Below are 20,796 nucleotides of genomic sequence, written 5' to 3' on the forward strand. Positions count from 1 at the left end.
AAACAAAGCAGCACACATTCAACCATCTTCATCATGTCAGGAGTCATCATCAAAGTGTCAATCAATGAACAGATGAGGGATCAATAACTGCAGCTGGATTGTGTTTGTTCTCTCCATCAGATTCCTGTCAACTCACAATCGACACAAACACAGTGAACACAAACCTCCAACTTTCTGACAACAACAGGAAGGTGACACGTGTGGAGGAGGTTCAGTCATATCCTGATCATCCAGACAGATTTGATGTTTGTCCTCAACTGCTGTGTAGAAATGGTCTGACTGGTCGCTGTTACTGGGAGGTCGAGTGGAGAGGACTGGTTGATATATCAGTGAGTTTCAGAAGAAACAGAAGGAAAGGAGGCAGTGAGGAATGTGTGTTTGGATACAATGATCAGTCCTGGAGTCTGTGGTGCACTGATCATGGTCCTCGTTCTGTCAGGCACAATAAGAGACAAACATCAATATCCTCCTCCTCCTCCTCCTCTGTCTCTAACAGAGCAGCAGTGTATGTGGACTGTCCTGCTGGCACTCTGTCCTTCTACAGAGTCTCCTCTGACACTCTGATCCACCTCCACACCTTCAACACCACATTCACTCAAACTCTTTATCCTGGGTTTTGGTGTAATTCTGGTTCCTCAGTGTCCCTGTGCTGAGTGGAGTGTAAAGAGTGTCTCCTGTTAGAGAAACACTCTGACTGTTGAACAGATAGTTCAGTCTGTACATGTCTGTCTCTTTCACTCACAAACACGTTTTCAGATTCATGGATTCAATCAGTTGATGTTTGAAACTCTTTTTTAGATGAGTTCTTGTAAATTTCTTCCTCTCCAGCGGTGTTGGGTACTGTAATTAAATTACTTTTTGTGGAGATCAGAGAAATATTTTACTGCTATTGTTCATAATCATCATCATTACCATTGCATTAATAACATAATCTTTAGCATTGATATTGTATTCAGATGTTTAAACATATTGGCATCCAATCAGCCTTTATTACAGGTGCAGTTATAACCACTTTAAACTGTTGAGTTGAATTTATAATCTTAAATGTTTAATGCTGGTTATGTTGGTTTGTATGGGAGAGGCCCAGACTTCAGTGAGTAAGTCTAGGTTGCAGGCTGACAGGAAACACAGGCTTTTGCAGAGCGTGATTGCGAAAGTGAAACTAAGCAGAGTGTAAAGTGTGCATTTTGGTTGTCATTTTTAGGAGCTGTTTGGATGATGCTATTTGAATAACCAGGTTATAAACAAATAAAAGATAATAATAAATATCTTTTTATTAAGCTTTGAGTAATGCCATTTGATTAAAGCATTTATTCAGCATATTACAGATATAGTTTCAGTTAGGTTATTACACATAAGGATGAGCCTCTGTTCTGGTGAAAGGTCAGAAGTGCAACGGGTGAGATGAGAGAGCATTTAAGGTCGAGACACACACACACACACACACACATTAGTTAGACTCATTTATAGGTGAGAGGTTAGTCTTGTTGTCTCTGCAAGAAAGAGGAACAGTGTCTGGCAGGATGTGGGGCTCGTGTTCCAGACGAGACAGAGATAATGTTCTTTTAAACTGTGTTAAAAGTCATTGTGGTTTTGATGTGACCTATGTATGAAATGTATCTGTGACGTATGAAGGGGCGTCATTAATTCAAACCCTGATGGTATAAAATATCTGCTTATGCTTTGATTAGTCGGAGATCAGCGCTGTCTGTGAACAGGCACTGGTCCCCCCACGCGTGTATTCATTAAAATCAATTGTTTGACCAAGATCTTCTGGACTATGGTTGTGTTTACTCTCCTTCCTCAAAATTTGAACCTTAACAGTTTTCAGGGTGTGGTGTCTGAAAGGATCAGTGTGAACAACAGGACCGCCCACTCTGGACACACACACTCAGGTACAAACACACAGGTGGTTTGTGTATCAGGCTTTTCTGCTGTGAAGTTTTAACATGGGGGTCTTTGGGGGCGACTCACTGCTGCCTCTGCTGGACACTAGAGGAACTGCAGGCATCAGTGCTTCAGGTATGAGTCTCAGGTCTGACTGTTAGCTGAATGTGTGTGTGCAGGTATGCGTCTCACTCTTTGTGACCAAGCTGGGAGGAGGCTGCAGGTGTACCTGGACTTAAGCCACACCCCCTACCCACCTGGCCTGTTGCCAGGTAACACTCTGCTGTTGTCTGGTTTCCAGAGGAGGCTGTCCAGGTGAGACACACATAGACAGGCTTATAAAAGTTTGGACTCTTTATTTGGACTCATTTCCAACAATGTCACCCCCAATAAAGTTCTGGATCATCTTGCATCAATAGGCTGCTGGTTTTCTTTACTGGTTTCAGGTGTTACCAGCAAAATAGTTGTTTGATCATCTGGGATGTACCCAGATTTATTTATTTAGACAGAGATCTTGACCCCCCCAATGCCCAATGTTCAATACAAAGTCACGCCGATGGTTACGTACCTGTGCGGTTTACCTGTGTGTGTGTTTCAGGACAGGAAGTGTGTACTGCATGTACTTACCTGTCAGCTCCATAACTGTGGTCTCCCTGGGAGACACCAGGTAAGTTTACAGGTAAAGTCTGGTTCACGTGTTTGTCGTGCTGTTGTTTATTTGTTTGTTTGGTTTCTATCAGCTCGGCCCAGCCTCCTGCTCCCATCATGCACCTGGGTGAGTGGGCTCTGAGCAGCAAGCAGAGGTGCGCTGTGGGACAGGTCAAAGGTCACGTGGTGTGTTTCCTGTTCCTGTAACTGCAGTGGAGCTGCTCGCTGTGTGGCAGCGTGTACACACAGGTACTGCATAAAATACACACAGTGTGTACAGGATGTGTTTAGTGTCAGTTTCTCGGGTGCAGTGAAAGTACTCAGAGTGCTTCATGTGTTGTTAGCGTGTTGGTGGCGTGTTAGTGTTGGTGCAGTAAGTAAAGTGTCGTTTTGGAGGAAACTGCTCACGATTTCAGGTGTGTGTGTTTACCTGTTGCTCTCTCTCTCTCAGGGCTGCAGCAGCTCTCAGTGTCACTCGACCTCGTCAGTGTTTCAGTCCAAAGCAAAGTAAGAGCAGCTTCCTGTTGAGCTCACCTGCTGATACGTGTTAATCACCTGGATGAGTCAGGTGACAGTCACATGATCAAACCATGTGGCTCTGCTCTTCCATCAGGCTGGTGATCGATGACGGGACAGGTGAGGCTCACGTCTGCTTCTCAGCTGCTCTGGTTCCTGCTCTGCTGGGATTGGCTGATGCTCAGTGGGAGGGGCTTCAGAGAGCACTTAGGGTCAGAGGTCACATCAGAGTCTTCCCTCGTGGGCAGAGCCAGGTCAGTAGCACCTGTCAGGTGTATATGTTTACCTGTCACAGGTGAGTCACATGCTCATCGTCGTCTTTAAACTTTATTTTGTCTTTAAAATTTAAGCTGAGGCTTTAACTGTGAAAGGGCACATCCTGTTTGCATCCTGGTAACAGCTCCGTCTGCTCACACCTTACTGCTGAACTGGTTTGGGGGCGTGGCCACTTCCACCTTTAAAAGTCTGTAGGTGTGACGGACCCACGCTGGGCTCACGTGAACAGGAGGGAGGGGCCTTACAGCCGTGTGTTTCAGCGAGACTCAGGTCGTGCCCCTGACTCCACCCACTCGACCTGATGAAGCAGCAGGTGGTGTAGTTCTGAGGGTAATCCGGGCTGACTGTGAATGCCACACCTCCCACATGGAGGGTGGAGACCACAGGGGAGGGGCAGGACAGCGGGAGGCATTTAGGACTCGGGTCACACCAGGAGAACCCACAGGGCCCCTCCACCCACAGGTGGAGCTGTGTTAGCTGGATATTAATTTTTGTCCTTTATGCAGAAAATAATTCTAATGATAAGAAAGTGAGATTAGTATCAAACAGTAACAGTTTATAAAAACACAAACGTGGAGTCTAAACTGAGACGTTTCAAATAACAAGAACACGTTTTAACTCCATAAACTGTGACACGAGACTCTTTATGATTAATGAGCACTTATTCCCATTCATGGTTTGAACTCATTTCTGTTATTTGTTATTTACTTTGCAAAGATCAGTTTGTAGACTCAAGTTCAAACTGAGGGTTTTCTTCATATTTACAGTCGGTGTGAAAACGTCAGAAGATTTGAGTGAAAAGGGAGAAACAGATGTTTGTGAGGATTCACGTTGTGGATATCTGAGGTTATCAGAGTATCAGGAAGGGAAACCTGAAGAAAGTCAAAGAGCCACCCAGCACAGAACAAGCCTGTCAGAGCAAAGACATCAAAGACTCTACAGGCTGCACAGGGACGCACTGTGAGCTCACAGAGCTCCACGTCTGCAGACACCTTCAGCCACACTGCTGAGGACGAAGACCTGCAGACTGAAACGTCCTGTGGTCAGAGGAGGTGGGGACGCTGTGGGGGGGCCACCACAGAGAGAAACAGGCGTCCTGCAGGACGTTTCCACAGGGCCGAGCCGTGAGTCTGCAGAGACATAACCTCTGTGTCTGTCTCAGGTGTGTGACGGGGACGCTGACGACTTCCTCCTCCACTTCCTGTTGTGTCTGTGCAGCAGCGATGTCATGATTCGGCCGCTCAGCCTCACCTGCAGGAAACACACCAACCAGAGACCAGAAGGTAACCCCACCCTCACACACCACCCTCACCACCCTGACTGCAACCTTCAGAGTCGTGTGTGTGTGTTTCAGAGGTGAGGAGGTTCACTCGAGGAGACGGAGAGTTCCTGACCAGACTGGCTCCTCCCCTTCAGCTCACCTGTCTGCACCTCCACCCTGACTGAGCTCCACCTGCTTCGTTCTGACTTCATCTGTTCTACGTGTTCGTACAAATAAAACTTTATTGTTCCTCCTGTCACACGGTATCTCACCTTCACTGACCCTGACGCTGGTGATCTGGGTCAGAGGTCACACGAAGCTCTCTGGGTTTAACCTCACATGAAAGGGGCGGAGCTGTCATCATCACAAAGGGGCAGGTCATGTGACCCTTCTACAGGAAGTGGCGCCCACATCAGAGACGTTCTCAGATGGTGATTCATAAAACCTGAACCAGTAAAATCTGACAGCCGAAGGATGATGAGTGAAACTGCTTAATCTGGTGTTTGTGGCACAGAAGGTTTGACCTCCACTGTGTGACACGTGTACCTGAAAAGGTGTGCTGTGTCACACGTGACAGCGCAGCTTCAGCATCGTCTTCATGCTGTAGAAGAAGTCACTCCACCTTATATAATCAATCAATAAGGTGAAAATATCAGATAAAAGGGTTTTTTTGGTTATAAGGAATAAAGAGGTCAAAGGTCAAAACAAGAGACACTGGTAGAGACCTCAAATCATTGTTACTGAAGAAGGAGGAGTTCTTTAACAGTACGACATTGATAGAGTTTGTTTGTGTGTTTGAGAGTTCAGACTGAAAGGGAGCGCACAATCGTGTGTGTGTGTGTCTGCAGCTGTTGTGTTGTTGCTGCATCGTTGCCTCAGGGGGAAAGTTGTGTGTGTGTTATGCAGACTAGCAGAGACTGCAGCTGTCAGCAGCCACACACACTTTCTATTCTTCAAATCAAATCACAGTGAAACATGTTCACTGACAGCTCAGCTTCAGCATCGTCTTCATGCTGTGACTGCAGCCGTTCAACTCTGTTTGTCTTTAACCCAAATCATCACAACATGCAAATATAATCATCAAAATGATGTGACTGGAAGGATGCAGCAGTCTGTGCTCCACCTTTCTCCTCCACACCTGCAGGTGGAGAACATGGATGCATGAATCTCTACAGAGTTCTTTGAATATTATCCGTCTCATCAGTTTTCAGTGAACAAAACTCCTCACAGAGCCAAAATAAGCAGTTTGTATCCAACATAACTCAGCTGGACTCTGATGCTCCGTATAACAGCCACACATGAGTCTGGATTCACTCAAAGCATTGAACAAACTTTATTGGAAATGAAGCTTTTGGACATTTGTTCTCTGATATTTGCTCTTCAGCTCGAGTCTCCATCAGTGGGAACATTTCCTGATTCAACTTTTCTTCTGTTCAAATCAAACTCCATGAGAATCAAAGTGTGAATCAGAGTCCTGATGATCAGATTCTATAGAAACATGGAGACTGTAGAGGATTTACACTCAATATGTTCATTTGTTCCCTTCAAGAAAAATCAATCATTCATCCAATTAAATCAGTCGTTGATCAGTTTGATTGACAGGACAGATGATCAGAGGTGCAGAGTTTTCACCTCCATCATTGGTACAGGGACTGAAGTATGGGTGGAGTCTGTGAGTGAAGGAGCAGCCAGTAAAGGAGTAGATCAGAGCTGCAGCACCTACATCATAAAAGGAGACCAGACCCTCCTCATAATCCACAAACACCCCCACCTTCTCAGGACCAGGATGAAGACAGAGATCAACTGGAGGACCAGCACGAGCTCTATACTCATTTCCATTTCTCAGCATCACAGTCCAGAAACCATCCTGAGGACTCGGTGTGATGTTTCCCTTCCTGTTGATCGACTCTGTGGCCACTCCTAAAGTCCACGCAGTCTTTCCTTTAACCCTTTACAGCCGATCGGAGCGGGCACGCTCTGTTTTGCGTAACTATTTTTAAATCCCGGTAGCTCTGCAACCATGTAAGCTAGCGCAATCATTTTTTTTGCATATGAAACTGGAGGAGTTGTACTTACATCTTATGCCATCAGCTTGTCCTAGGTCACAGTTTCCTTCCACATAAAGCTTTGCAAAAACTGCATAAAAATCACTTGCAGCAACAAAAACATGATATTCCAGAAACACGCTTCGCCGATCCGATCAGCTGTTTGTAAAACTTCCTACGTCCATCAGCGCGAACTATCACATGACCGCATGAACTGCCCGAAACTGGAAGTGACGTCATTTTGCGGAAATGTAGTTTTTTTACCATCGTGGCCTCAAGAGCTTATACTTGTGTTTTTAAAAGTTATGTTTGACTTCATGACTTTCTGTGTCGTTTCTGGGATGCTGAGGACTCATATTGCACTGCTGGAAATAGTTTATTTTGATGCATATGCTGTTATTTTGCAAATTTGCACTATAATATTTATTTTCGTTTTTCCTGCAGTATATAAAAATTGGTGTATTTCAAAAATAAAACTATGAAGACACTTAAAATAAATTTCCTGTGGTGGGAAACTAGTTTGTGCAACATTTTTGTATTTACAGTTTTGAGGGATAAGCCTCTTAAATTTCTCTAACTAGAAATATATGTTAAAAAAACAAAAAACGATTTTCAATTTTTTTTGTAGTTTATTGCACTTTTTTGCAATTTATGTAATTACTATGCACCTAATGCAGACATATTATTAAAGTTTGGGCTATAATGGTTGTATTGACGTATAGCAACTTGAAATGCTCCCAAAAATGGCTCCACAGCATTTAAGAATATAATATAAGCCCTGGCGGACTTGGTTCTATGGTCGGTCTTAAAGGGTTAACCTGAACCTCAAAGTAAAATCTGCCTGAAGAGAAACTCTGCTCTCCTAAAACATCAACACACTGAGAAAATCTCTCTGGGTTTTCTGGAAGATTCTTCCTCACATCACTATGATAAACTTGTTTTCCATCATCAGACAGGATGAGATTACGATGAGCTGTATCAGGATCCAGAGTCACATCCACCTCATGCTGCTGAACCCTCTGCAGCTCAGCCTCAAACAGCTTCTTCTTCATGGGTTTCCAGACTGTCTCCTCCAGCTGAGCCACAGCTCTCCCCACAGTCCCCTCATATGATGGTGGATGAACTCTGACCTCTGTCCAGTCTTTGCTGGGTGGAGCAGCTTTCAGGGAGGAGAAGCTTTGGAGGAGGTGGAGGTGGTCTTCAGAGCGTGAGAGCTGCTCCACCTCAGAGCTTCTCTCCATCAACTCAGAGATTTCCTGTTCCAGATCTTTGATGAGACCTTCAGCCTGTTTCTCTGTAGCTTCCTGTTTGTCTTCGATCTCCTTCATGAGCTCCTTCAGGCGTCTCTCAACAGACTCCATCAGAGCCGTGAGGACCTGAACACCTTCTGCTTTCTGTCTGTCTGCAGCATCTTTACTCATCTTCACCGACTCTGTGATCTCCTGAATCTTCAGTCGTCTCTTCTGGATCATCTGCTGAATCTCAGCCTCTGTCTTCTCCAGCTCTGCCTTCTTTCCTTCATATTCTTCTCTCAGAGGAACAAACTCGTGGTTCTTGTGGTCTAAAACAGGGCAGAGCACGCAGACACATGTCTGGTCGGTCTTACAGAACAGCTCCAGGAGTTTATCGTGCTTCGTACACATCCTGCCTTCCAGGTTCTCCACAGCATCAACCACCTGATGTCTTTTCAGACCTTTCAGTGTCAGATGAGGCTCCAGGTGAGTCTGACAGTAGGAGGTCTGACACACCAGGCAGGACTTCAGGGCCTTCAGTCTGGTTCCAGTGCAGACGTCACAGGGAACTTCTCCTGGTTTGGCAGCTTGTTGCTCTGAGCTGCTGCTGCTGGCTTTCTGCTGAGCTTCACGTCTGAACTGAGCAACCATCTCAGAGATGAAGGTGTTGACCCTCAGCTGAGGTCGAGTGTAGAAAGTCTCTTTACACATGGGACACTGACAGATGACATTCATGTCCCAGTGCTGACTGATGCAGGTTTTGCAGAAGTTGTGTCCACATGGTGTAGTGACTGGATCAGTGAACACATCCAGACAGATGGAGCACAGAAACTGATCTTCAGATCGCAGATTGCTGGCAGCAGACATGTCTGCACTCTGAGGGAGAAAGAAAAGAAACATTTGATTGAAAATTCACTTTAAATTTCATTTTACAAAGAGAGAAACAAGCGTCAGTAGTCTGAGGAGCTTGGAGAGAAAAGCGTCTGGACTTCTTTAAGTTTCCTGAAGACGTTTCATCAGAGAAGCTTCTTCAGTTCTCAGAGTAACTGGTGGAGACCCAGCAACACACTGAGACACAAACTGGTTCATCCAAACACAAACCTAACATCGTAGTGTCTGCTGTACAGTGCAGCGTCCAGATGAACAGGATCAACGTTTGGGGATGAAGATAAATACAGTCATTACAAAGATGTGAAATTGTTTCTCTGTTTTACAGAAGGTCCAAGATTCATCCAGATCATTTGTATACTTGAATAAATCAGTTTGTTGGATATTTTCCATCAATCACTGTGAAGTAAACTTCGACCTTGTTGGTGACTGAATACTTCTTATTGTACGTCCAGATCAACGAGCCATTAATATTAAACAGTGACTGTTCCAGTAGAGCTGACAGTGAGGAGGACGATGAATCACAAACCTCAGAAATGTGTTATTAACTGTTGATCCAGTATTTTAATGGCATTGATGAGAACATGTTTATTCAGAGGTGTCTGTATATTTGGTCCATTTGTGCGTCAGTAAAAACTGTCCTGTTTTCTCTCACAGATACTGGAACATCCTCACAAACTCAGGATGTGGAAGAAGATGAACTTTTCCAGTCACTCGCTGGGATACATCATTCATGTTATTCTGGATCCTCAGAAAACATTGATTTATTTTTGTGTTTCACATATTTGTTTGTCCAAATCAAAGACTGATGTTAGTAGAGAAGAAGCCACCATGATAAAGCCTGTGTGTGAAAATGAGATCAGTGGATTTGATGGATTTGATCAAAATCCCATTTAAGGAGGAATTCTGTCCTCCAGTTTGTTTAAATAAGCTTTGGGATTAAACAGCATCATCTATGTTTGTGTCTGATGACATGTTTGATCCAGTTCAGCTTGAATATCACAGCTGATGTGTGGAACTCTGACATGTTTAAAGCCTGATTATCAGGATGATTCAAACACATCTGTTTAAATAATGAGATTCATGTTTCCACACAAAGTTATAAAGTGCAGCATCGACTGTTTTCTGAATGATTGAGGATCATCTGTGACTCTTACAGGATACACTAAGTCAGATAATCTTTGTAAAATGTGTGAATGACTTTTTGAAGTACTGACTAAAATCTACTGGTTTACAGTATCAAAGGCTTTATATCAATAAAGAATAAATAGGTGTTTTCACGTCCGTAATCCTTATGATCAATCAGATCCTGAATCAATCTAATAGGAACAGGAAGTGATGAATAAATCACCCCAATAACATCCAAGATGGCGCCACGGTAGGCAGCCTGTTTCCTCAGCTCCCAGCTTTTTCCCTTTTCTTTTGTTTTTTCTTGTGCTTTAAGCTTTTTTTACCCGACACTCTTGGTCGTGTTTTATTTCTTGTGCAACATGGACCCACAAATTTTCGTGAGAGTAGTAGCATGTCTTCTACTCTTTTTGGGACTTTTTACCACCACTTCTGGAGAATCTGTAAGCCAAGCCATTGTTTACAGTAGGGAGCAGCTGCTTGCACTGGGCAACAGGAAAGTACTCCCGGAGGAGCGACCCAAGATTCCGAAGGAATTACGACGTTGGAGGAGGGGACGCAGGGCTGGAGTGAACTACCAGGAAAGAAGGAGACGGTACAAACCAAGCATTCGATCCATTCTCATGGGTAATGTAAGATCTTTACCCAACAAGATGGAAGAGCTAATTGCGCTAACCAGACTGCAGTGGGAGTACAAGCAGAGCAGCCTCCTCCTGTTCACTGAGACATGGCTCACGGACCACACACCGGACTCTGTCATAACTCTGGATGGCTTTCAACTGGTTAGAGCAGACCGGAATGCAATGGAGAGCAGTAGGAGCAGAGGTGAGGGACTAGTAATGCAGGTCAGTGAGAGATGGTGTAACCCGGGGCACATCACTGTGAAGGATGTTTCTTTGTACCAAAGACATTGAACTGTTGGCAGTTAGCGTCCGGCCATACCACCTGGCCAGGGAATTTTCACACGTTATTGTGCTGACTGTTTACATCCCACCCTCGGCCGACGCTACAGCAGCCTGTGATTACATTCACTCCACTGTCTCTCACCTACAGATGGCACATCCGCAGTCCCTCATTATTATTTCTGGGGACTTCAATCATGCCTCACTATCTGTCACTCTCCCAAACTTCTCCCAGTACATTGACTGCAATACAAGGGACAGCAAAACCCTGGATCTATTGTTTGCCAACACAAAGCAGGCTTACAGTGCCTCCCCCCGCTTGGCCACTCAGACCACAACCTGGTCCTTCTCCACGCCACCTACACTCCTATGGTGAAGAGGAACCCCCCCCACGAAGAAGGTGATAAGGGTGTGGTCTGAGGAATGCACTGAGGCCCTAAGAGACTGTTTTGAATGCACAGACCAGCAGGAACTCTGCAAGCCTCACGGTGAGGACATCGACGTCCTCACCCACTGCTTCACGGACTACATTAATTTCTGTGTTGAGAACACTGTGCCTACCAAGAAGATACAGTGTTTCTCAAACAACAAACCGTGGGTCACCCCAGAACTGAAGGCCCTGCTGAACAAGAAGAAGAGTGCTTTCTGGTCGGGAGACAAGGAGGAACTTAAGAAAGTCCAAAAGGATCTTAAATACAAGATCACAGAGGGCAAGGAGCGCTTCAGTAGGAAGATGGAAAACCAACTCCAACAGAAAAATGTCAGAGAAGTCTGGAGGAACATGAAAAAAATCTCTGGACACTTCCAGGACAATGGAGGAGCCACAGTGTCTGCTGACCGGGGGTGGGCTAACGACTTGAATCTGTTTTTTAACAGATTTGACAATGGCCCACTTATCACCTCTCCCACCCCCCAGGTTCCATTAACCCCCCTCCAGTTGCCGCCCCCCTCTTCAACCTGAGCCTGAGCCTGGAGAGGGTTCCTGAACTGTGGAAGACTTCCTGTGTGGTTCCGGTGCCAAAAATCGCACACCCCAGGGAGCCCAACCACTTCAGGCCTGTTGCCTTGACTTCTCATCTGATGAAGACCATGGAAAGGCTCATCCTGCACCACCTTCGGCCACTGGTGGGCTCAGTGTTGGACCCCTTGCAGTTCGCCTACCATTCTGGAATTGGGGTGGATGACGCTGTCATCTACCTGGTACACCGATCCCTCTCTCACTTAGAGCAGGCAGGGAGCACTGTGAGGATCATGTTTTTTGACTTCTCCAGTGCTTTCAACACCATCCAACCCGCACTACTGAGAGGGAAGCTGGAGGGAGCCGGAGTAGGCAAACAGCTGACTGCATAGACCATCGACTACCTTACCAACAGACCACAGTATGTGAGGCTCCATGACTGTGTGTCCGAGGTGGTAATCTGCAGCACGGGGGCACCACAGGGCACGGTTCTCTCACCTTTCCTGTTCAGCCTTTACACTTCAGACTTCTGTTATAATTCGGACGGCTGCCATATACAGAAGTTCTCAGATGATACAGCCATCATTGGATGCATATCAGACTGGAATGATCAGGAATACAGGGGGTCATCAGTGACTTTGTTGGCTGGTGTGAGACCAACGTACTCCAAATCAACACCGCCAAGACAAAGGAGATGATCATAGACATCAGGAGGAAGTCACCCCCTACAACACCGGTGAACATCAGAGGGAAAGACATTTTTTTTTTTTTTTGTGTCCCGTTTGGATCTATAGCCATCAGAATTGTTGTCTTAAGGCCAAGAAAGATGCCAAGCGGATTTATTTTACCAAGTGGATCATCATGGCCTTGCCATATTGGTCCATTTGATTGACCTTTATTGTAATTATGAATTTATTTTATTTTCAGTTGCTACAAACGGGACAGACATGACTGTGGGATAGGACAGGGAGAACGAATGAAAGAAAGAGAGGGAGAGAAAAAAAACCAAAGGGGAGAAGGGGGGGGGGGGGGGGAGAAAGAAAAACAAAAACAAAAACAAAAAAAACACCTGGATCACCTGTATGGAGAAAAAAAAACAGAAGAGAAAGCAAACAACAAAGAGAAACATAATAAAAAAACCCGCACAATCACAATAAACTAGCTAGCAGTAGATAACAGTAGATACTAAATAATAAATGATATTGTGCAGCACGCAAGATAGACAGCGCACAATGTGCTTTGAGACAGCAGCCAAGAAAGGTGTAGTCCGCGTCTAGAATTAGAATAGAATAGAATTCAACTTTATTGTCATTGCACATGCACAGGTACAGGGCAACGAAATGCAGTTTGCATCCATCCAGAAGTGCTTTAGTGATATAGATATATTACAATATATATTAGCAATAGTATAGATATGTAAATATATTACAGAAGTGGGTCTATTATGGAATGTTATAATGTACACGGTATGAAGTATGTTGTGAATATTCTATAACTATTAGTATGTACAGGCTGTAGTGAGTACAAGCTATGTACAGGCTATGAACAGAATATAAATATGAAAAACTATACAGAATATGAAATAAATAACTTTACAGAATCTGAGATATACAGCTATACAGAAATGGGAACTGTGCAAGTTGTAAACAGTTGTAGGGTTAAAAGTTATCGTATGTACAGAATGATTATTACAGAGCTATACAGTAGTGCAGTTAAGATAAGTGAGATATGTGGATAATTCTACAGAGGCTATATAAAGTGCTAGTGGTTGTGAGTGGTGGTTCAGTCCATGTTATTATTGTGTGTTTGAGGGTACAGTTGTCCATTGTGGGTGTGTGTGTGTTCAGTCCATGAGTTTAACGTGGGTCAGATGTCAGGAGGCAGAGTTCAGGAGTCTGACAGCTGTGGGGAAGAAGCTGTTCCGGTACCAGGTGGTCTTAGTCCGGAGGCTCCTGTAGCGCCTCCCAGAGGGCAGGAGGGTGAAGAGTCCATGTGATGGGTGACTGGGGTCTTTGATGATTTTCCCAGCCCTTTTCAGACACCGCTTCCTGTAGATGTCTTTTATGGCAGGAAGTGGTGCTCCGGCGATGCGCTGGGCAGTTTTCACGACCCTCTGCAACGCCTTCCGGTCCGAGGCAGAGCAGTTCCCGTACCAGACTGTTATACAGTTGGTCAGGATGCTCTCGATGGTGCAACGATAGAAGTTCACCAGGATGTCTGAGGACAGGTGGTTCTTCCTCAGAGTCCTCAAGAAGAAGAGGCGCTGGTGAGCCTTCTTGACCAGCTTGGAGCAGTTGGTCGTCCAGATGAGATCCTTGGAGATGTGGACTCCCAGGAACTTGAAGCTGCTCACACGCTCCACAGCCGTCCCCTTAATGTGGATGGGTGGATGTGGGTCAGCATTCCTCCTGTAGTCCACGATGAGCTCCTTGGTCTTCTCGGTGTTAAGCAGCAGGTTGTTTGTGTCGCACCACTCAGCCAGACGATCCACCTCCTCCCTGTAGGCGGCCTCATCGTTGTCACTGATGAGGCCAATCACCGTGGTGTCATCTGTAAACTTAATGATGGTGTTGGAACCATCAGCAGGTCTGCAGTCGTGGGTGAAGAGGGAGTAGAGGAAAGGGCTCATCACACAGCCTTGTGGTACACCGGTGTTCATTGTGATGGTAGATGAGCAGTGGTTATCCAGCCGGACATGTTGGGGGCGGTTGGTCAGGAAGTCCAGTAACCATTTGCAGATGAGGGAACTGATCCCAGGTCTGTCAGTTTCCTGATGAGTTGTGAGGGGTGGATTGTATTGAATGCTGAACTGAAGTCTATAAACAGCATTCTGGCGTAGGTGTTGTTGTTGTCCAGGTGTGAGAGGACAGAGTGCAGTACGATGGAGACTGCATCCTCTGTGCTCCTGTTCTGGCGGTATGCGAATTGGTGGGGGTCCAGGGTGGGGGTAAGACAGGATTTGAAGTGTGCAAGGACCAGTCGCTCTAAGCACTTAGTGATGATGGGGGTGAGTGCTACTGGGCGGTAGTCTGTGAACACCCGTGTGTACACCTGTGTGCACACCTGTGCGGATCAGCATGCTTGTATTCCAAAGGTTTCTCCATGTAACGATCTGCTAGGGAGTGTGGGGAGCCATAGCCCCGTCCACCAGGGTATGAAGCAGATATGGAGGAGATCCAGGCCCCAGATATCCAGAGGCCCCAGAGTACAAGGACCCGAGGAGGACCACCAAAGGGGGGGGGGGAACTGTGCCACCCTCCTGGGAAGCGCTGAGTAGAGCCCCAAAGGAGAGGCCACCCCGCAGCTACGGAGCAGAGGCCAGAGGGGGTTGCAGTGGCGTGCCCGCGGGCTCTGCCGGCAGCCAGCTGTGCCAGAGAGGACCGAGCTTCAGGGCCAGAGGCCTGAGGGCATCCCACCCCCCGGAAGGAGCCCAGCCGGGCCACAGGCGCCCGGCCCCGCCAATCAGCCACCGGGAGTGAGCCGGTACATACATGAGCGCCCAGCCCCAGACGACAAGGACCACCAACACACCAACGTCTGAGGGCATCAACCACCGGCAGGGAGTGTGGTGAGGGGAGATAGGCCTCCGTACTTTAGAGGGCCTGAGATGTACCCAGAGAGGCTGAGTCTAAGACCCAACCTGACATATAGACACAGACGAACAGGCATACGCGGACACAGATGTGCATTCCCACCCCGTATGCACCACCAAATACTCGGCACTCAACCAACGTGTAGACAGACACAAATAGACACTGCACAGACAGTCGCACTGCCAAAACATACTCTATATCCCAGGTCCAGGTACCCCCGCCCTCAGAGGGGCAAGCCGCAACTAGACCCAGGACATGTAACCCTTCTCTCTGGGGTGGAGGCAAGCGGACCACCTCCTTATCTGCAGTAGCGGCGAGGCCCCGCATCCCAGACCCCAGTCCGACGGCCAGGACCTCCTCCCAGTCCCCCAGCCCTGACGGCTAACAGAACCGGGGTGAGTGAAGACCTCAAACGTTGATGCTTTTAAAGCATTCATGTTGTTTGATGTTTGAGCTGATAAATGGTAGGTCTGAAATTTCTAGGTTATTACATAGTGCCTGTTCTACATCTATCCAAGGTTCATCTAAGAGGGTGTGTTTAAACCATCTAGAGATGAACTGAAGCCTGTTGGCTAAAAAATAGTGATTAAAGTTAGGCAGATCTAATCCTCCTTTATCCCTGGTCCTTTGTAGTGTTTTTAAGCTGATACGTGGGGGTTTATCTTTCCAAAGGAATTTAGAAAAATACGAGTCTAGAGATCTGAACCAATCTTATGATGGCTTATTTGGGATCATTGAAAATAAATAGTTTATTTTTGGCAAGACCATCATTTTTTATAGCGGCGACCCTTCCCATGAGTGATATGGGTAAATATTTCCATCTAGCCACGTCGCCTTCTACTGTCTTTAAAAGTGGGATGTGGTTTAATTTAGTTAATTCTGAAAGTTTAGGAGAGACATTAATACCTAAATATTTTATATTTCCACATTGCAGTGGGGAAGGAGAAGAATTATGGAAGGAGCAATTAATCGGAAGAACTGTTGATTTCGACCAGTTAATTGAATAATCTGAGACACTTGAGAAGGAATTTATCAATGCTATTACCCCAGAAATATTGGTTTATGAGTTTTGGAGAAAAAGTAACACATCATCTGCATAAAGGCTGATTTTATGTTCTATATTCTTACATTTTATGCCCTTAATTGTTGTAGCCTGTCTAATTGCTGCTGCTAGTGGCTCAATAAAAATTGCAAACAGTGAAGGGGAGAGTGGGCATCCCTGTCTGGTGCCCCTCAGAAGAGAGAAGCTGGAGGATGTTTGGTCATTTGTTCTGACACAAGCTGTTGGGGAGTTATATAATATTTTAACCAGTTTATGAAAGAGGGTCCAAAACCAAATTTATGTAAAGTTGCAAATAAAAATTTCCAGTTAACTCTGTCAAATGCTTTTTCTGCATCTAAAGAAAATATTATGGTTTCAATGTTTTTACTGCATGAGTAGTCTATTAAATTAAGTAATCTACGTGTATTTGTTGATGAGTGCCTACCTTTTATGAAACCAGTTTGGTCAGGATGAATTAAGAGGGGGGTTATTTTCTCTAATCTCTTTGAGAGAGCTTTGCAGATTATTTTAAGGTCTACATTAATAAGGGATATTGGACGATAGCTTGAAGGAAATACAGGGTCTTTGCCTGGATTTTGTAAGAGACTGATATTTGCAGAGTTCATATTTGGTGGTAGTCTACCATTTTCTTTGATTTCCTGCAACATCCTATGAAAAACTGGTGCCAGAATTGTCCAGAATTCTTTGTAGAATTCTGCAGGGAAGCCGTCTGGACCTGGAGCCTTATTATTGGGCATACTTATCAGAGCTTCCTGGAGTTCACCTGGCGTCAGTGGCAAATCCAGTGCCATTGCTTGGGTGTCTAATAATTTTGGAAGAGTTATGTTGTCGAGAAATTGATCAATTTCGTTTTTAGATGGGTTTATTTGTGGTGTATATAAAGTTTCATAGAAATCCCTAAAAATTTTGTTTATTTTTTTAGGATCATATATTGTATTCCCAGATAAATCTTTAACAGCACATATAGTTGTTTTTTCTTTATTGATTTTTAACTGGTTAGCAAGAAATTGTCCGGATTTGTTACCGTGTTCATAATTTTGCAGGCGAAGTCTTTGTACTAAGAATTTAGTCTTTTTATTAATAATTTCATTTAATTCTAGTTTTGTCTTGCGTATTTTGTTTAATATTTCTTGATCTTGGTGTGACACATAGGCTTTTTCTAAGGATTTGAAGTTTTTCTCTAGTTCCTGAATTTTTTTGTTTTCTTCTTTCTTCTTATGTGATGAGAAAGAGATTATTTTACCTCTCATCACGGCTTTCCCTGCTTCCCAGAGGACAGATGCTGATGTTCCAGGAATGTCATTAAAGCCTAAATATAGAGTCCATTCTTTTTTAAAGTATTTGATAAACTCTTCGTTTTTGAGCAGTGATGTATTAAATCTCCAGTTTTTTCTTGGTGTAGTATTATTCATCTGTATGTTAAAGATACAGGAGCATGATCGCTGACAACTATAGGATGAATCTCAGTGTCTGTAATGTTACTCAGCAGTGAGCTGCTGACCAGAAAATAATCCAGACGAGAGTAAGAGTGATGGACATGTGAGAAGAAAGAATATTCCTTACTGTTGGGGTGAAGGGAGCGCCATGTGTGACCTCTGTGTAGTGTCTTCTCTGGTCTGCATTCACAACAAAAAGGCAATGGTTAGAATGCTCTCTTTTTAATGTCGTGGGCAATCAGCACAAAACCTCGCAGGAATCCTCCATTATTCTGAGGATTACATTTCCACTTGCAGTGTGATCGTATAGTGGTAAATTTATACAACCAAAATAGAAAAACTTCAACACCATTAACATTGCATGTTAAGTTTCCCAAATGAAAGGAATATAGAAATATATTTTAAAGCTGTACATGAAACAATGTAAATTCTCTAAACAGTGTGGCACAGTCACATACCTGCATTCACAACAAAAAGGCAATGGTTAGAATGCTCTCTTTTTAATGTCGTGGGCAATCAGCACAAAATCTAAATGGGAAAGCAACAACAGAGTTAGCTAACTATGCTCCCATTTTGTTTCCTCTCCTCCCAATAAAGAAATCTCACATAAACGTGCACTCAGTTCAACATAAAGACTGGAGAAATGACCCGCAACAAATGATGTATAAACAACAAAAATAATCGGGTCGGACTGTATTACTTTAACAGCCTGCGATATGATTTTTCCTCCCCACGACATTTGCGCATTCCTTACCTCGCAGGAATCCTCCATTATTCTGAGGATTACCCAGAATCCCTTGCCCTTTGTGAATATTGCAGGGTGACTTTTTCGACAGTAGGTGGCGCCAATGTCCCATTTAGCGGGATTTAACTTCAACTCTATTTAACTATGTTACACATGCATCGCAAAGACCAAAGTCGCTCATATACTGTTTGATTATATTTGTGGACTGCCAGTTACGCCGAGTTCCTGCTGTATTGAGCCTATCCATTTCTTCATTTAGTCCCAGGTTGAGGTCTCCCCCAAGAATGAGTGTGCAATCTAGGTGTTCGGAGAGTGCACTAAAAAACCGTGGAAGAATGAGGGGTCATCAACATTTGGACCATATACACTTACAATACCTAGCTTTTGGTTAAGTATAGATAGTTTGACGATTAGGAATATGCCCTCTGGATCTATAACTGTATCGAGTACTGTGAAATTAATATTTTTATGTATTAGAATTGCTACTCCTCTTTGTCTAGAATTATAACAGGCTGAGAACACATTAGGAAACTCAGGTGTTTTAAGTTTATTCAAACCTGTGACAGGCATGTGGGTTTCTTGTAATAAAACAACATCTGCCTGTAATGTTTTAAGTTGGTTAAGTATTTTTAACCTTTTTTCCCTAGAGCCAGCTCCATGCACATTCCATGTGACAAATCTTAGCATGCCCATAGTTGTGTGTTTGTGGCTAATGATGTACGCTGTATGTCTCGCTTAGACGGGTAAGGAGAATGGAAACACATCTTTTTTTTTTTTCTTTTTTTTTTGTAAGTAAAGAGAAGAAAATGCGCGGCAAGAAGCTCCATAGGTCTGACTATGTGTGTGCATAATAACTAATATGAGCAAATGTGTGCATGTGTCCTATATCTGTGTGCGCTGTGTGGCTGTTGTAAATGTGTTGCCTTTAAACGCATGTGTGTGTGTGATCGTGCAGAGTGAGCATGTAGAAATAGACAGTGTCGCTTGTGGATGGATAGGGAAACAGGTGATCAACGCAGTGATAGAAAAGAGAAGCAAATAAACCAAAGAGCAAGGTGCACGACGAGAGAGAGAGAGGGAAAAAGAAATAAAAATGGAAACATTCCAATTAAAGCGTTAGCGGAGAGTGACGGTGACGTTATACTAAATTAGCAAACTGATATTACATAGTTAAGCAAAAGTTAATACAAGAGAGTGTGAGTGAAGAGAATAGTGTAGCGGATTCTTATCTGATGTGCGGTCAATACAGCCATGGAGTGATGCCAGGGTCGCGGTAGAGCTGTCCGTCCACGTAGAGCCGGTCCACGGCGATGACAGCCCGGGAGCCTTTCTGGATAAAACTACGTGGGACTGGGAAGAGGACCCTGCGTCGTTCCAGGATCTCTCTGGGGAACTGATCGTTCACGCTGAAATCCGTTCCTTTCAGCTCTCTGCCGCGACTCTTCACCTGCTCCTTCTGCTTGAAGTGGCCGAATTCGGCTACAATAGGACGTGGTCTCCCGCTTCCTGTCTTCGGAGCCCCTATGTGATGCACTCTATCAAACCCTATGTTTTTCACCGTGTCCTCCGGCAGCTTCAGGTGGATTTTAATGAAGCTTCTCACGGTCGTTTCCGGGTCCTCTCCGGCAGACTCTGGAATACCAGAAAACACCAGATTATCTCTCATGCTAAGGGCTTGTAAATCTATAACGGTCTCTTTTATTTTTTTATTTTCTATGTTTAATTGGGTCACATTTTCGATTAGAGATTTGACCGAGTCCCGTAGCGTGGCGTTTTCCGCAGCAAGTGTTTCCACCTGCCGCTGGCTGAACTCCAGGGATTCTTTTAGAGATTTAAATTCCCGGTGTAAGATCTCCACCAGGGACAGCCTTGCATCAAAACTGGACAATCGCCTATCGATTGACTCCAGGATGTCGACGATATCTTTGCCGGCAGGCGAAGGGAGTCTGCCGGGCGATATCTTTTAGATGACGGCGTCTCAGCTTTTGCCAGGGAAGACGCGCTCTGGGCCTTCTTCATTACTAAATCTTGGAAGCACCGGTCGATGTATTCTTGGAGAGCGTCTAAACTCTCCTCGTTGTCCTCCAGGGTGTTAGAGATGATAGGACAGATGTTGTTAGTTATATGACAGTTGGTTAGTTTATTTGGCAATACTGAAGTTTAAAGAAACTTTGTTAAATTCTATGCTACCATTTGCTTTTTTTCCCCCGCCAAATCT

The 20,796-nt window shown here is 44.7% G+C and overlaps 1 protein-coding gene, 1 long non-coding RNA gene and 1 pseudogene across 5 annotated transcripts in view; 2 read left to right on the forward strand and 1 right to left on the reverse strand.

Moving 5' to 3' along the window:
- LOC147333545 (protein NLRC3-like) overlaps positions 1–2,535 on the forward strand; it is a 59,471-nt gene extending 56,936 nt beyond the window's left edge. Inside the window, exons 10-11 of one of the 3 annotated variants that reach the window (XR_015128372.1) lie at positions 2,067–2,202; positions 2,486–2,535. Coding sequence is in view for 2 of the 3 variants with exons in the window: in XM_086286328.1 (XP_086142454.1) it covers positions 121–653 (533 nt within the window). In the remaining variant the exon portion in view is untranslated. Of the gene's footprint in view, positions 1–120; positions 1,759–2,066; positions 2,305–2,485 lie in introns of those variants that run through there. The other 2 variants (XM_086286329.1, XM_086286328.1) reach the window with 2 other exon arrangements.
- Positions 2,536–2,550: 15 nt separating this feature from the next.
- On the forward strand, positions 2,551–9,593 carry LOC147333546 (uncharacterized). Of its 2 annotated transcripts, none has more exons than XR_015128387.1 (3): positions 2,551–2,784; positions 2,987–3,305; positions 9,411–9,593. It is a non-coding gene; the product is annotated as an uncharacterized LOC147333546 (long non-coding RNA). The 2 variants fall into 2 exon arrangements; XR_015128386.1 differs by lacking the exon at positions 9,411–9,593 and adding an exon at positions 3,452–3,654.
- LOC147333547 (E3 ubiquitin-protein ligase TRIM21-like) lies at positions 6,011–8,765 on the reverse strand (annotated as a pseudogene).
- Positions 9,594–20,796: the final 11,203 nt, after the last annotated feature.

The sequence above is a fragment of the Aulonocara sp. 'chitande type north' Nkhata Bay genome, linkage group LG3, assembly GCF_057382095.1.
Source record: "Aulonocara sp. 'chitande type north' Nkhata Bay isolate Kocher_YH1m ecotype deep benthic linkage group LG3, A_spYH_male_GT1.1, whole genome shotgun sequence".
Lineage (NCBI taxonomy): Eukaryota > Metazoa > Chordata > Actinopteri > Cichliformes > Cichlidae > Aulonocara > Aulonocara sp. 'chitande type north' Nkhata Bay.